At 43.2% G+C, this 17,060-nt stretch overlaps 1 protein-coding gene across 1 annotated transcript in view; it reads left to right on the forward strand.

The window, feature by feature from the left end:
• Positions 1 to 17,060, forward strand: part of SNX3 (sorting nexin 3) — an 18,779-nt gene continuing 1,719 nt past the window's right edge. Inside the window, exons 1-3 of the mRNA XM_080389041.1 lie at positions 1 to 305; positions 14,037 to 14,132; positions 14,498 to 14,622. Coding sequence (XP_080245167.1) covers positions 144 to 305; positions 14,037 to 14,132; positions 14,498 to 14,622 — 383 coding nt within the window. The 5' untranslated portion in view covers positions 1 to 143. The remainder of the gene's footprint in view (positions 306 to 14,036; positions 14,133 to 14,497; positions 14,623 to 17,060) is intronic.

A 17,060-nucleotide genomic window follows, 5' to 3' on the forward strand; every position in this document is an offset into this window, starting at 1 on the left:
ATGCGTCGCGGCCGCGTGGGTGCGGGTTGCCGGGCAGTCAGCTGGCTGCGGGGCGATAAGACGGCGGGCGGCGCGGGTGGCGGCGCTCGGTGCTCGCTCGCTCACGGCCTGCTGCGCTCCGGGGGGAAGGCGCCCGCTCCGCCATGGCCGAGACGATCGCGGACACCCGGCGGCTGATCAGCAAGCCGCAGAACCTGAACGACGCCTACGGGCCGCCCAGCAACTTCCTGGAGATCGACGTGGGCAACCCGCAGACGGTGGGGGTGGGCCGCGGCCGCTTCACCACCTACGAGATCCGCGTCAAGGTGAGGGCTCGGCCCGGCGGCGGGGCGCGCTGCAGCCGGCCCCGGCCCCGCTCGCTGCGGGCCGCCCCAGCCCTGGCGCAGGCGGGAGGCCGGGGGCGCCCCGCGGGGTACGCGCCTGCCCCTTCCGCGGCGGGGGCAGATAGGCGGCGGGGGCGGGCGAGCGCGGAGCCCCTGTGTGGGCGCTGGGCTCCGCCGCGGGCTCCGGCCGGCCCTTACGTAACCGGGAGGGGTGTCCCCGCCGCCGGGCCGCGGCTGGCCGTGCGGGGCTGCTGCCGTCGTGCCCTTCGGGGCCCGTTCCGCAGCGGTGCGGCGCGTACGGCCGCGGGGGTAGGGCAGGGCCGGTCAGCGGCGGGCGGGCAGGAGCGGGAGCAGGCCCCGGCTCCGGCTCCGGCGGGCAGCTGGAGCCGATAGTGACGCTATGGTGGTAGCGAAGTCGACTCGTCTGGGCTGAGTTAAGCAAAGGGCAAACGCTCGCTGGGCACGGCTGCACGCAGCTGCCGCTCGGCTGAGGTGCTGCTGTGCAGGGAGCCATGGCTTGCCGGCCCCTTGGTAAAGAGAAGAGGGCAAGCCCTCAGCTGTCTGAGATTTAGTAGTATGGGTGGATCTGCCCTGAGGAGGAGGTCAGGCTCAGCGTTCCAGCAGCCTCAAAAACCCGTGGGGAACGTGTAGGTCAGTCCAGTGGGCACGTGTGCTGGGTCAAAGCTGGCTGAAGGGATGAGGTGCGGGTATGTGGGGGAGGGCTTCCTGGCTTGTTCTGTACCTGAAATGTAAATGGACTGCCTGATAAACAGGGCTGTTTCCTCACTGCCTGCTATCAAATAGTTTTTCTTAGTAGTACTAGACCCCTTCCTGGCTGGAAGGGCTGTGTTCACCGGCTTGCCCTAAAGGCTAGTAGTCCTGAGCTTGAGAAAAGCTACATGAAGCCACTACTGTGTTCCCCGGTCTTTCTAGTTTCATAAGCAGGGCCTGGAGGGGTGAATGGAAAAATGCAATGTCTGCAGCGTGGCACTTGCCTGTGGCTGGTAGGGTCTTGAGGCAGGGACCCTTTAAGTCTATACTGCCAGGGATAAGTTGGGCTGAGAAAGATGACCTCTTACAATTTTAGCTTTTTGTAGCTTGTGGTTGAGTTTACTACCTTGTGTAGCTTTACTCAATCACAGCTGATTGAACCTGGTCAGTTATTACAGGTGGTAATAGAGGGGGAAGAAGCCTCATTGACTCCCTGCACACATTTTCTGCCATAGGAGTTCTTCTTTTGCTGAACACCACAGAGTGCACATTCTTTCATGACAGGGAAGGCCTCAGGTGAGGGCTGCTACCTTGGTCGCTAAAATTCTTCAGGCAAGACTTAAAACCCTGTGTGGATTTTCTGGTATTAAAGGTCTAAGTTCTCAGCTTAGTATAACTTAAGTTAAAAAAGCAAAATCAGCTGAGATCTAAAGCTACTAGGGAGGATACTTTAATTCTGATGCTTCCAAGTTGTTGTGTCCAGTAGCTATCCTCATGTTTCAGGACATGTCCATAGGGTAGGAAGAATAAACTATATCAGTTGCAGCTTGTGTTTGGCCTCTGTAGGAGGACAAACTAGAACTTGCTGACTTGTGTTGCATTACACTGCCCTTGTCAAGACCCTAGCTGTCCACTTGGCAGAAAGATCTAACTACCTTGCTGATAAGTATTTGTGCCTTAAGTTCCTGATGACTCTTCTTTCTGTGCGACTGAGCATTTGGAATTGCTGGATGCAGGCAAGATGATATAAAAGGGACTTAGCCATGATATGGTCTTGAGAATGAAACCAGATTTGCTGGGATTAAAAAAACACTATTTTTTAAAAATTCCCAACTGAAGTTTTTCAGCAGAAAGGAAAGCAGGTTTTGAGACGGGTTACTCTTAGCTCATGCACTATTTGGGGTAGAAAATTCTGGATTCCTGTTGTAATGGAGACCTAGAAGTGACTTGAACAAACATACGTTGTGACAGTACTGGGACCTTTCTCTATTCTTATTCCCAGTCTGACTGCTATATAAACATTGCCTCCTCCATCTTCCTTACATGCATATATGCATGCCTGTATACAGGGCTGTCTCTTATATGATACAGGATCATTCCCTTTCCAGTTGTGCACTACTGTACACATACTGCATCCATGCTATGTACATTCATAGCTATCGTGAACTGTAAAATTGAGTTTTATTTCTCTGTATGCTGGAAGACTATAGAGCAGGTAATAAAAGTCATGCAGAATTGTTTGCTGTCTAAACTTGTATCAATTAACTGCTTCTTAGCAGAAACAGACCATGTTGCTAATACGCAAGTTTCAGCATGGAAGAAGAGTTCAAACTTGAATTGCTGTAGTATTGTATTTCTAAAAGTTAGACCTTGTACTACAAGCTGCTTGTTGAAGTGTGGCAGACAATAGCCACCAGCTAGCCTCTGTGGTTTTACAGCTGCTTGTTGTCACAGAAAGTAGTGGCTGTAGCTTCCCCCAACAGTGCTAGTAGTAGCAGCAGAACAAACCTCACAAGCTCGAGTGACCTGTGTCACATCTGGAAAGCTATGTCTTCAACTAATGTTAACATTAAAATGTTAAGTGGTGCAGGTATGTATTGCTTAGCTTCTACCAGGACTTGGCAACAGTTATTGGACAGCCTCATGTTATGGCTGGAGATCATGCGAAGCCAGAAACATTGTCAGAGAGGACACTGAGGTTCAAGTTTGTGTTGAAGCAATTAGACTTGTACTATTGCCATGGTGTTTACAAATTCAGTCCAGGGGTAATTCTGTCTTTATTGCTTTGTCTGAATCTCAAAGCTTAACTTTTTTGGGGGGGAAGACTGAGCTTGTCAGAAGACTCTTAAGCTGATGTCTGATAACTAACTAGTACCTTGCAAAATATACTTGTGTGAAATACTGCAGAGTTCCCCCAAAGCTTTTATTGGCAAGTTTTCTACTGGTATTGCAGCTGAAGTATGTCTGTTTCTTGGAAAGCAACAAGCGGAACAACCTTATGCTTTAGTCCTTGTATTGCTGTACTCATCAAGTTCTGGTGGAAGCTGGAAAGCCTAATGGGGAACTCAAAAGTTCTGGGTAGAGTGCTCAGCAGTAAACTACTGGATAAGCAAGTTGGTTATATTTCAATACTTAGGAAAGTTCATCATGTGTGTCTCTGTGCAGACTAGTAGGGTGGCTGTGCATTGTTGTAAGTGCATGGCACTTCAACAAGCTGTTAAGCTCATGAGTGCTGCAGGTAGAACGTACATAGCACTTCCAGCAGGGCAGCTTGCTTCAGATGGTCAGTTGGCCAAGGTATTGACTTTCTGAGCTTGAACTTGCACTAAAAAATGTTTTATTCTTGGCAAACTGGACAAGGTTATGACAAAGCTTTCCACTATAACAACCACTATAAGGCACACAATGCTGTGGTATGCTACTACAGTGCAGCTTGGCAATGAAAGTCAAATTTCTTCAGTAATGGTAAATGATAAAAAATGCCATCCTGCAGTGCTAAAATGGCAAATTTGGGTGGGTCATGTACAGGGTACTTGAGAATTTGCTTTTCAGCAGCAGCATTAGGCCGTGAGTTTGTACCATTCTGAGGTATCCTTTGTGTGAAGGCTTAGGGTGAGCTAAAAAGGAGAACAATGCAGGAGGGTATAAAGCCCCAAGTGCTTTTTCTAGTGAAATAAAACTTGACAAAGTAGTCATTGTATCTAAAGATACTAGACGATCACAGTATGGTAACTGTGCAATGGTTAAAACTAACATAATCAACTAGACTGTCAGCTAAAGTAATACAACAAACTACTCTGCTGCCCTTACCTCTTGAGGAAGAATGTGAACCAACAGTTAAGCTCCCAGTGTAAATACTCTTGCATGCCATATGCTGTTTCTGATGAGTTTTTACTAGCTGTTCACTCAGGAGCTGCCACCAGAGGGGTGATGGCTCCCTTCTACTTGTTAAACCTTTTCAGGTTGGGCTTGTGCATGTCAACACTTTTCAACAAGAGCATGTTACTATTTATGGTGTGTAAGCCAGTCCTCCCTCTAAATTCCAGCAAGCAAACGTAGAACAAGTGACAGTTGTCCTACAGCATATCTGCAATCCTCAATCCAGTTCCAGATATCATCTGACTTCTACTGTAGTTGAGACAGATTTCCTGGTAAGTGGGTCAGCAGGAACATCTTTGCTCAGATTCTGTGCAACAGCTTCAGTTGCTAAATCCTTTAAGGAGACAAGTCATAAGCTTTACAAGCTAACTCCAATCCCAGCAACTGGTGACGCACTTCAGAGCCATACACCCACTGTAAAAGCAGTGCCATAGGAGATAAGCACATTGGTTAGAGTACTGTCAACAAAGCATGTGGGCGTCCAGGAACTCGCTATGTTTGGGAAGATATCGCTTTATTCACACTATTACATCTATTACTGTTTCTGTATTGGCTTCTGTGCTGCCCACTTTAATTGGGTTTGTCACCTAGACTAAAAGGCTAAATTATCTGTTCATGGTTAGTGAGAAATTGCAGAAAAGTCATTAATAGTCAAACTGACAGAACTAAAATAAAATACCCGTTACAGGAGCTACTAGTCCAAGTAGTTAAAGAATTCTTTTTAGTCCAGCCCAAGTTAAACAAAAAGTCTGTCATCTTAGTTCTGTTCTTTAATGTTGAATGGCCTGTTGCCTCTAGTCAGTATGATTAAACTCAGCATTAAGGCACACCATAGCTTCTCAAGGTTTGACAGCTCAGTGGGTTGTCTTGAGGTGTAGAAAAGTAATCCTTGCTGCTGTGCTTCCAGTTGTGAAATGTCACATGGGTGATGCTAGTGCTCTTTAAGGCAGCAGTCACCTTTCCTGTATTTTCTGCAGAAAGACTTATGTAGACCTGCAGAGGTACTTGACTATGTAGGCCTAGTGTGGGGAAGGAAATGAGCACACAGGCTTTGAAGTGCCTCCAGTGTTAGAAATAGTATTGGTCCTAAAGGATCAGGCAAGTAAAGTATATTAAAGTACTCCTAAACTTGTGCTGCTTTTGAAGGTCTGGTCTTATCTTAACCCATTTTTTTCCAAGACCTAGCTTGGATACAGCATTTGCATTTCAGCATATTTATACTATTCTGACTCAAGTGACTGATTTGAGTCTATTTTCTGTGATCAAATTGAGTCTGAGAGTGAATGAACTGAAAGTATAATTTGCTCAAAAGCACTTGTCTTATGCCATGGCTTTGCGAAGTGGCACTCTTGAGCTGGTGAATGTGTCTTTGAAATGATCTGTCCTTGAATGGTACCAAATTTCCTGTCCTTCATGTGTTTTGCAGGGTTTGAAGTTGCAGACTTCTCCCACCATGGGAAGAATCAAAGCAGCTGGGACATGTAGTTGGCTTCAACATTGTTCAGTTTCGTAGTCGTGAAACTTGTGGTTGAGTAATGACTAAACACTGACTCAGTGTGGATGTGTTTAGGGATGCATAATCAGCACTAATGCTCTATTTTTCTACTACTGCGAATCTTGTGTCACACTAAGTCTGCTCTAACTGTAGTTAATTACTCTTTTAATATGCTTTTCTAGATACTGCTACCAGTTAGGTATTTTTAGACTCCTTCAAAGAACTAAAATGCACTGATTCTATTGACTTTGGTTCTCTGTTCAACATTAACTGTTCCATTGAGCAGTGATTCAGAAAAGGATAGCTGGAAGGCTAAGAACTTCCTAGGACACTGACTAGGGAGAAATGGCTTGGACAAAAGAAACTTCCAAAGCAAGGAGAATAGATTTACAAGTCTACTGCATGTATCTGCTCTGAGCAGCTGATTTTTCTATAGAGGTTTTTGATTAAACTAGGTTCAAGAGCCTAGTCCAAAGGCACTAAACTAGTTTGATGTTGGTGTCTGTCACTGTGTAAATAAAATAACCAAATTTGAATAGTACTTCTTATTAGTATATTATTTTAACTGGGGACTTGGACTCTTTTATTTCTGTGCATACAATGCAGGCCTTGATTGTCATGTATTAAGAGTGCACTCTAGTACAGTGCTGAACAGACCAAATCAAACGGAACAATGACTAATCTTTGTAGGACAGATGGCTGTGATCCAGGTAGGCATGTGATGCCAGAGTGTTTTGATACATCTTTATTTTTAGATGGCTTGCCAGAAAAGTGTCAGCTTCAACTTTAGAGCAGTCAGGTCTACTGTTTTTCATCTGGGGAAGTAAATAATGCAATGTAGATTTATGAGCTTCTAACTGTAGGGAAAGTATTTTCTTCAGAGTTTTTTCACTTGGTAATGCAATGCCAGTTGTGCTACTGGAGGCTATTTTAGCAAGTACGTAGTCTGAAAGTCCTGTGAAGTTACAGCACTGATTGAAGGGTCTGAAGTTGTGGTTACTGCTGTAACTTTTTTGACAAGAGAAGGATGGAGAAGCCCTTACATTGTAAAATATTTGGGTTTATGTCCTGATCACAAACTGAAGACGTCTGTGAACATACTCCTTCTGTGGCTGTTTCTTGAGAATCCAGCTCAAAGCTTCTGTCATGGGAGAATCTTCTGGGTCATATGACAGTATAGTTTGTGTTGGTCACAAAGCCAATCTTGAAAGTATAACTATAAGCTAGTGTATAGCAGCTTTACTCTAAAATCCAGAAGAAAATGAAACTAATCTGAAGTGGTTTAAAGCCACCACTATACCTGGAAATAAAAGGTTCAGAGGCTTTCTATGGGCTTAAGCTGCAGAGCCTGCCAAGTGTTGTGGTATGCTACAAATTAACAAACAGGAGCTATCAGTGGTTTTGTAGCTGTTAGGTGGCTACTTAAGAATGCAAACAGTACTGCTCCAATAAAAATGGAAATACAAAGAGTTTTTTTTGCTACTTGGCATACCTGCTTCTATATTGCTCATCTATTTTTGCATATTTGAAGTGTAGGGATACTGGACTGTCTCTAGCTTGCAAAGCACATTAAAACCAATAAAAACTATCAATTGCAGCAGTTCGCTGCAAATTTTTTTTAGTCCCCACTTGACTGTAGCTGGTAGATGTCAGCTAGTGATGCTAAAGCATCAACTTCAGGTGATCCCTTTTCAGTCCTTCTCAATAAGGGATGAATGGTAACATTACAGTAAACTAAATCAACTGTGTAAAAGTAGCAATCCCTTCCCTTTTAAAAGGAATATTTGGTATTCCAAAGGAGGCTTTGGCTTTCCAACCCTGAAACAATTATCTAGAGTTACTGATTCTGTCTGGGTGTTGCAAAAGCTGTTGCCTGAATGTGTCCTCCTTTAAGTGGGCTCCTGCTTTTACCTCTGGCTTCTGAGCATGAAGCCTGAAGCATCACTAAATCTGTTTTTCTAGACTTACCATGCTTTGAGCCTTTTGACTGTGGCATACCATAATTCAGCTGTTCATGATGTTGGTGAACTTGATCAGGTGATGATAGATGCTGTTTGGCAAAACCCCAGGCACTCTATGCTTATTTTCCTAGAGAAATTCTGGACTGAAGGCACTGGGCTTGGCAAGGGTTAGCTCTTGTCTAAAGACCAATAGTCCTTGTTGTGTTGATGTTGGGATTTTGCTGCCTTAGCCCTTTAGATGGAAAACATCCTTGTTCTGTGTTGCGGTACTGTGGAGAGGGAAGCTTTATAGTTCTTGGTATAGCTTAAGTCAGCATTGTTTAAAACTTGGGTGTGTATGTATGGTCAGATTTTTCAGCGTTCTATTAACTTTAGACTTTTTGCATGTAGCGTACCCTCAGTAGACCGGGACACCAAGTGGATAAAAGGGGCAGTAGAACTCTTCTTTGACCAAAAGGAAACTTGGGAAAATAACAACCTCTTAACTGACCTTTTTGCAGTGGGGAAAGAGGTTTTCTTTCAAGTAAAGTACACAGCAAAAATCTAAACTTCTAGCAACTGAAGTTTAGGGCATGTTTGCCTTCTTTCTTGCTTTTCATAATTGTAGGAAATGGGGAGGCAGCTGCTTATGTCAAGTCGGGAAGGAAACAAACCACTGGCAAAGTTTCTGCAATAACAGTGGGCTGCTGGAGTCAGCTTCTTGTACTAAAGGACAGCAGGCTTTTGCATTAAGAAAACCATAATCATTTTTATCCACCCTGAATGCTACGTACTGTAATACCCCAGAGCTCCCATTGGTGACTAAATGTAGCCCACAGGGTGTAGTCTCTTGACAAAGATTACAGCTTGTATGAAGAGACAGTAAGAAGCTCGAATTTAGCTTCTGAGAGTCAAGTCCACAAACTTCTATCAAAATTGAGCACTTTGAGTGCTGTATTTCACTCTATTTTAATGGAAATAGTTGTATCAAGGCTACCATAACCTGCTTAAAAATGTAACATCGAAGTGGGTGCTGTGGCAACAGTGGTGCTTTATTCTGAGTCTGTAAGGAGTGGGAGACGTGGGCAATGCAGTGCTGCTGCTGAGTGTTACGTTGGCAGATAAGGAAATTAATCAAACTTACTTCAACTGTCCTGAACAACAGCTGTGGAGCTTCTGCAGTTGTGGGGTGGGCTGGGCTGCAGTGACATTCAGGGTTAGTCTTGTGGAGAGTCAGCATGCTCTTTGAAGGAACCCAAATGCTATTTGCATTCAATTTATGTCTGGAAACAAATATGTAGGAGCAGTTTGCAAGGTTTTTTCTACTCACTCTATAAATTAAACTTGTCTAGGTAACAGAAAACTTACATTAATTTATAATGCTAAGTAATTTTATTTCAAGTACCTCATTTTCCTTCTGCATTCAAGGTAACTTATGTACTAGAATGGCTGCATTGGTGAGCTGTGTATCTGAAGCTGAATGGGCAGTATTGACTGTTACTCAAACTACTTGTATTCTGCCTGTGGAAGTCTCCTCACTTGTATACATAAACAATTTTTGGACTTCTAATTGGGCATAGTTCAGGGATTTGTTGTAGTAACAGCCAAAGGCTGTTTTCTGGTTATCCAAGCTACTGTCTTAAGATTGTCACTTGCTTCTGATATGAATTGGGAACCTCCTGAGCTTGGAGTTGGACTTGTAGTTTGGACATGTTGTAATAACGTAATGTAGCTGAAGAAACACGCTTACTGTGAATATGGGTTTTGCCCTGAAATCTGTTAGCAGGCAACCACTGCTTTCCATTAGGGAACACTAGATAAATGACTACAGAAACTCATTTGGTATATGAGTGGAAGAGTGCAGGAGTGACCTAAGGGTCTGGGTTTGTCATCTGCTGTTTAACTATGTAATTTAACTCTGCATCAGTTCTGACTATGTTTATTGTAGTGTACTCGCTTGGCTGTTAACTCATCCAGCAGAACAGACTGTTGATTTAACAGCAGTCAGAAAGCCTAAAGGCTGTCTGCATATAGTTGGTACAAAACCAGTGCTAGACAGAATCTGCCTGGTCTTAGCATCTTTCTATGCTTAGAATTTTGGGCTATGTGGGACTTGGGCAGAGCTGGTTTATTGTTCCTTCTGGAATAATGCTTTATCAGCAATTGTGACTGGTGACTTACAGTTGTCTAATGTCTTGGGTAATGCATAATCCTCTCAGGTTGAGGGCTTGCATTCAAACTGCTAAGAGCCATTATTTTGAACTAGGCAGTTGTTGGAAATGTTTTCGATAAGTGAGACTAATTATTGCACTGTAAAGAAATGATTGCTGCAATAATTATGCTGAACTTGTCAGAGGAATGAGCTGTGCTCCAGGGGCTATGTGAAAACTGGGTCGTGAGTTTCATGACAGTAGACTTCACAGATCAGCAGGCTAAAAAGCCAACACTAATGCTGGATGAGCATGGGGAGGAATGTTTCTAAAAATGAAACTAGTCTGACTTCAAGTTTTGTACCTTGCTCTTCTCTGTTCTAGCAGGCAAACAAAGCATTAACAGTGTTGAGGATAGCTACTGGCACCTCAGGGACTAAGCAAGGATAACTCAACATAAACTGAAGCTGAGTAACTTTTTTATATCTGGTATGATCTTGAAGTGACACTTCAGTAGAAGTTTAAAGTTTCTGTTGACACCTTAGGCTTGTCTCCTTCTACCAAATTCTTGGCTAATGAGAACCCACGCTTCTGCAGCTGTCTGGCTTGCTTAATGAAAACCATCTATCCATGGTAGTAGATGGAGGCAGTAGGACATGCAGAAACCCTTCTTACTGTAGGAAAAAGCGGTCTGGTCAAACACTATAATAATCGTGAATGAGAAAGGCACATACAGTAACTTCAGATGTGAATACATCCAGAGTTAAAAATGGGGAACAAAGATGTAAATAGGTTAAGCAGTATGAAACAGGGCTCTCAAATTGCTTTTTTTAAATAGATCCTAACAGCTGCATATCTGAGTGCTACTCAGTCAATACTGATTTAACTTATTGTTCAGCTTGTTCATCAGTGACCTTGATGAAGGGACAGAGTGTACCCTCAGCAAGCTCACTGATGATAGAAAACAAGGAGGAGTGGCTGACACCCCAGAAGGCAGCACTGCCATCCAGCCAGACCTGGACAGGCTGGAGAGCTGGGCGGAGAGGAACCCAATGAAGTTCAGCCAAGGCATGTGTAGGGTCCTGCACCTGGGGAGGAATAACCCCACGCACCAGTACAGGCTGGGGCTGACCTGCTGGAAGGCAGCTCTGCAGAGAAGGACCTGGGAGTTCTGGTGGACAGCAAGCTGCCCATGAGCTAGCAGTGTGTCCTGGTGGCCAAGAAGGCCAGTGGGATTGTTCTGGGCTGCATTAGGAGGAGCATGGCCAGCAGGTGGGGGGAGGTGATCCTCCCCCTCTCCTCTACCCTGGTGAGGCTGCACCTGGAGAACTGTGTCCAGTTCTGGGCTCCCCAGTTCAAGAGAGGCAGGGAACTGCTGGAGAGGGTCCAGCAAAGGGCTATGAAGATGGTGAGGGGACTGGAACATCTCCCTGATGAGGAAAGCTGCGAGAGCTGGGGCTGTTTAGCCTGGGGACAAGAAGGCTGAGAGGGGATCTTACAAATGTCTACAAATATCTGAAGGGCAAGTGCCAAGAGGACGGGGCCAGGCTCTTTTCAGTGGTGTCCAGGGACAGGATAAGGGGAAACAGGAAGGTTCCATCTGAATATGAGAAAGAATGTCTTTACCCTGAGGGTGACAGAGCCCTGGGACAGGCTGCCTAGAGAGGCTGTGGAGTCTCCTCTGGAGACATTCATATCCTGTCTGGCCGTGATCCTGTGCAACCTGCTCTGGGAGAACCTGTCTTAGTAAGGGGTTGGAAGAGATGATCTCCAGAGGTCCCTTCCAGCCCTGACTGTTCTGTGATTCTGTGATTTCTAGAGAAAGAAGAACTACTGCAGTTTCTGGGTTTTAAGAAACATGAGGTTTAGAAGTTGATATCAACAGATAACTCTAACTTGTATCTAGGCCAAAGGTCAGGGGACGTGCACTTTCTTTTTAGTGTATGGTTGTCAAGTTGACTTATATGCCACTTGATTTAATGGGAGTCTTCTAGCATACTCTTTTAGTTTTAATGTTTCCAGTGCTTATGATCAAAACTGGAGAAGACATTTCAACTCGGAGTAAACAAGTATTCTGTCCTTTTCTCTGACTTGTTGGCTGGGCTGGCATGTCAAGTTCAAAAGGGAATGTAGAAGGTAAAATGAGCTCAACTGGTACTTCTACCCCCACACTGTACCTGTAAGCCTGATATGATGTTTAGAGATTAACTTTATAGAGCTCGTGCCCAGAAGCAGGAAAAGAGTTCCTGAAGACCTGGGAACTTGGTGTTTTTTAGCTGCTTTTGTTTAGTTCTAATCCTTCTTATAAGTAACTTGAGAGGAGAATGGAATATCTTTTGCAGGTGAGAGCCTATATGTTAAATACTGTAAAGCACTTTCTACCCGAGACACTGACAAGGAGTTGATGTTGTAATGTGGCAGGCTGAACTTGGTTAAAAAGCCAATAGCTGAAATCAGAGAAAAATAATCCAGTACTTAACTTCTGGGAATCTCCTTCATGCACTCCGGGGAACCTAGCTTTATTCACTCTTGAGTAGCACATTCTTATCAAGACAAGAGTGTTTATTTATAAAGCTTGACTTATGGCATAAGAGTCTTAAGTGCAATTTTGTTATTAGTCACTAGTACAATCAACAATGATTTACCTGGGAAGGAGAGCTTGAATACTTTTAGATGTTTAGCAATAAGAGATTTCATAACGAAATACTGTTCTGCACTTTATCATTTGTAAATTATGGCCTAAATAGCATCATGTGAAAGTACACAACTAACTTCTCAAGTACTTTTGAACTGTGGCAGCCAGAAACTTGTTATTGGCTGGCAATAATACAATGGCCCATAGTCATAGGCCTGCGTAGTACAGGAAGGGATCTTTGCAATCAAACCTGTTTTGAGCAGCCAAAAGTATCACTAAATAGCTTAAGCATAACATCCTACAGATGATATTATACAGGGGTATTTACTCAAACTGTGACCAGAAGCTGAGAGAGATGGCTTGCAACTTAAAACAACAAAAAATAACAGGCACTAGCTGAGTGCTTATGCCACCAGGAAAACTGTGGATAGCTGTAGTTCCAGTTGAACATCAGCTTCCTAGGGTATTCCTCAAGAGCCTTCTTTAAGGGTGTATTAAGACTGATAGTGAATATGCAGTCTGACAATGGTAAGCTTTATTCTGTTACTGCTGGTTATGTATAGCAATTACAGACTTTTGGTCTTGCTTTTAGTAGGTCATAACTCCTACATACATTTTTGTAACACTCTAGCCAGTTTGCCGTCTCAATGACATTTAAGCTTCAGATTGTGGTCTTGGAGCTTTCTGTTTGGGGATGTCTTCAGGAGACTGTTCTCTCAATTACTACTCTTAAAATAACGTGTGCGTTGAATTACAGCAGTGAGATAACACTGTACCCCAAGAATGAACAGAGGGTAATATAGGCTCTCGCACAGGTTAGTGCAAAAGACATATGTCAGGGTGCTCATGTATTTAACATGGTCTTGTGCAGCATTATAGCCTTGCTCCCATTTGATTTTTCTTTCAAGGCTATTAGAGTTGGGTGCTGACTCCTAGCCTCATTGAGAAAAGCTCTGCCTAATCAAGCTCTGCTTCGTTTAACTTTGTAGCAACAGTCTAATGTCATCGGCACTGAATGTTGTGTTCATCTCAGCCTTGTTGGCTGCTTTGGAGCTATACAAACCTGGCAGCTTGTACTATCACATCTTCAGCTTCATCTGGCCTGAATGGATGCACTGTTTTTAAAGATGTTGGAGGCCATGTTGTATCAGGTAGCAGGAAAGTACAGGAAGCTTGGTTAATGTCCTATGCTGTACCTGAAACGCTCCCTTGAGTGCAGTAAGAGGAGCCTATGTGGATTAAGAAGACTTCTTCTCTCCCCTGGCCTTCCAATTCTGTACTGGCACTGGGAATCCAGCTCTCAAGACAGTAAGAACAGAAGGTGCTTGTGCAGTCTTAAGAAACATAAGGGGCCAGCAAATCTGCTATTCTCCTAGGTGCTATGGTGGCAAAATACCAGTGATTAGGATGCCATATATGTAGGTGGGGTCCACAGTTAAGCAGTTTGAGGCACAGCTTACTCGTGTAGCTTATAGGGCTTTATCTCTATTCCTGTATCTTGAGTGTTTCTCCATAATGTTTTTGCTGAAGTGGCGCTAACTTGTAACTTGAGCAGAAGCAAGAAATAAGCTGTTTTCGAAACTTCTAACTTACCTAATCAATAGCTTATGTTCTTGTTTTCAGACAAATCTACCTATCTTCAAATTGAAAGAATCTACAGTCAGAAGAAGATACAGTGACTTTGAATGGCTAAGGAATGAACTAGAAAGAGAAAGCAAGGTGGGTAAAATGAAAGGCAAATATAAGTTTTCATAGACACACAATAGTGATGCTGAAGTGTTACCATTATTTTATAAAGCATATAGAGCAGATATTGTGGTTGAAAATATCCAAAACTAAACCGTTGTCAGTCTTTCAGTAAACTTGGTCATATCATAGAAGCTGTTTAATGGTTTTGATTTAATTCAGAGTTAAACTACTTGAATTCAACTTACCTCTGTGGGCAGATACTGTTCTTCTCTGGCAATGTTTTATTACTTCACTGGGGATGTGATTGATGAGTCCTCTAGGAGGAAGAGGTGGCACAGGAGGTGTAAAAACTTGCTTACAGGCTGCACTTAAGGACACTTTCCTAAATCTTTCAGGTTGTGGTACCACCTCTACCAGGAAAAGCTCTTCTCCGTCAGCTCCCCTTCCGAGGAGATGATGGCATATTTGATGATGCCTTTATAGAGGAGAGGAAGCAGGCTCTTGAACAATTTATAAACAAGTAAGTGTTGGGTTTAGTTATCTAGAAACAAACCCCGGAACTCAGCTCTGGAAAACTGAACTAAAGCTGCTAAACATCTAACTATGGTAGCACCTCTACCTACTATACATATAATTCACATATTCTTACAGTAGGACATACTAACAGTGCTCATTCAGTGTTTAGTTTGGATATTTTAATGCTTACCTGAACAGCTGAAATGAATGTTAGCAGTGGTGTTAATTTATGCAAATTACTACTAAAATTATAGCATTCAAAATAGTTCTACTTTTTCATTTCTGAAAAGGTATCCTCCACTGGGTAAACAATGGAGCTTACAGTAGGCTTTACAGCAGTTTACTTTGCAGATGCGAGATATTATCAGCTTGTATAATGATGCATATTTTCTCTAATTATCATGAGAGATGTAAAGATCTGAAGATGTAAAAACACTACCTGAGGTACATACGCATGCAGTTTGAAATAGACACTTTGAGTTTTGTCCCTGCTTTTCAAAGGATGAGCAGAAATTATAACAGTCCTATGATGGCTTCTACCATCTGACGCTACTAACTGCTGTCTGTATATTGACCTGAAGAGCTACTTTAATCTCTTTAGCCATGTGGATCGAAACAGCGGGTAAGAATTAACACTATCTGTTAACTGGCTCTTCTGGTCTCTAGAGACAACACTGTTCAGACCAACTGAATTTGGGACTGCTCCCTTCAAAAGTTCAAGCTTGTCAGTTCCACTAGCATTCTAATCTTGTTCAGCAGTAGTGCTGTTTAACAGGGACGTAGGATGCCTGTGACTTAACGCAGAATTTACAAGAATCTGCTTGTCAGTTCAGGCATGTGGCTTAGAGTTGCAAGTGACTAGTTTACTGAAACAATCTTGTGCAAATAAGCGGTATAAAATCTCCAAGTTTTTTTTAACATAGTTGCTTGTAGGCTCAACCTACAGGTATTGCTAATGATTCTGAGCAGGTAAAATGCTGTAGACTGCTCTTTCCTCTGCTTAAAGTTGAGCGGAATGAATTTGCAAGGCATCTAGTTTAGCATTTACACTACATGGAGGCAGATGCACTTCTAGTAAGATGGACTGTGTTGGGATTTTTGAGGCTGTACAGTCAAGGCAGTCATGACTGTAAAGTACAACTTTTATCCATGCAGTCTCAGAAATCTACATTAGATGAGGAAGGTGTGCACTCACTGAAAGTTTTATATGCAAAGTCTAGCAGTATATGGGGGAAGAGGACTGTTTATGTTCTGAAGCAGCTGATAGCAAAACACTCACCTGGAATCTCTGAAGAGCTCAGTATAGTTGACAGAAATGGAGTGGCCAGTTTACTGGTATCACTTGTTCAGATCTACAGCAAGTAATGCATTGATCTTGTGGAAGCGTGGAACTTCTTCGTCAATTTTTCCTCCTTTGAAACATAAAAGCAGACTGTTAATGTAGATATTGATATGATGGAAGACTTGAGTACAGCTGGAACAAGGCTTCTCAGGCACAACTGCTAGCTATTCAACCTCATCAATTTATTCTAATGGCATGACCAACTCATCAAGCAAACATTATTAATTACAGTTTTGAACCATCTAGAAGCTTTAAAGTTTATACAGAGTACTCTGGGTACTAGTGATCTTGGACCTGAAGGTAATTTGCATAACACGTTCATGTTACTGTGTTCTCAAAGCTGGTCTAGGCTTCTAGAACTAGAGGAGAGTCCCTCAGAAACAGTATCACTGCAACCAAAAAAATCTTGGTGTACCGATGCCGGTTCTTGATATCCAGGAGTGTTGAGATGGGTGTTGTTGAGAAGCTTTGTCAAAGTCACAGCAGTGCAGCTTACTTGAGTCAGCTTTCTTGGGCCAGCTTGCTGGTACCACCATCAGTACTACCTAAATGACATTCACAGGGGTGGCTATGTTGGAATGCTCTTGTCTGCCTGAACCTGACTTGGGGATATATGAAAGTTTTTGAAGTAGTAGCTGCTATGTGTAAGGTCACCTTAGTGAAGAATACTGAGGCAACACCAATGCAGAGTGAGGTATTCATGTGAAACAAAGAGCTGAATCGTATCTAGTCTTGCAATTCAGCCACCAGTTTGCCAGCCTTCTTGAAAGAGAGAAGGAATATGTCACTGCCCCATCTTCTCCTGTATATCTTTCTCCTGAAGTTCAAGGCCAGCAACTTCAGTCTGATGGGGGTAAGAAACTCAAACTAGTTATTCTAGATTCTTCCTTGTTAACTACTGCTTGAGACTGCTGCCCTTTTACTAGAACCTGGCAAGATTGATAGGTTTTATTACTGTACTAGAAATAATCTGTCAATGCTGAATAGGAGAGTTCAACTTCCTCATTAAAGGACACTCTCAATGACAAGTGAAAAGTGACAAATTAATTGTTCTGTCGTGAAATAAGCAACAATAGATACATTTGTAGAAGATGCATAAA

Source organism: Falco punctatus, assembly GCF_963210335.1.
Source record: "Falco punctatus genome assembly, chromosome: 5".
NCBI lineage: Eukaryota > Metazoa > Chordata > Aves > Falconiformes > Falconidae > Falco > Falco punctatus.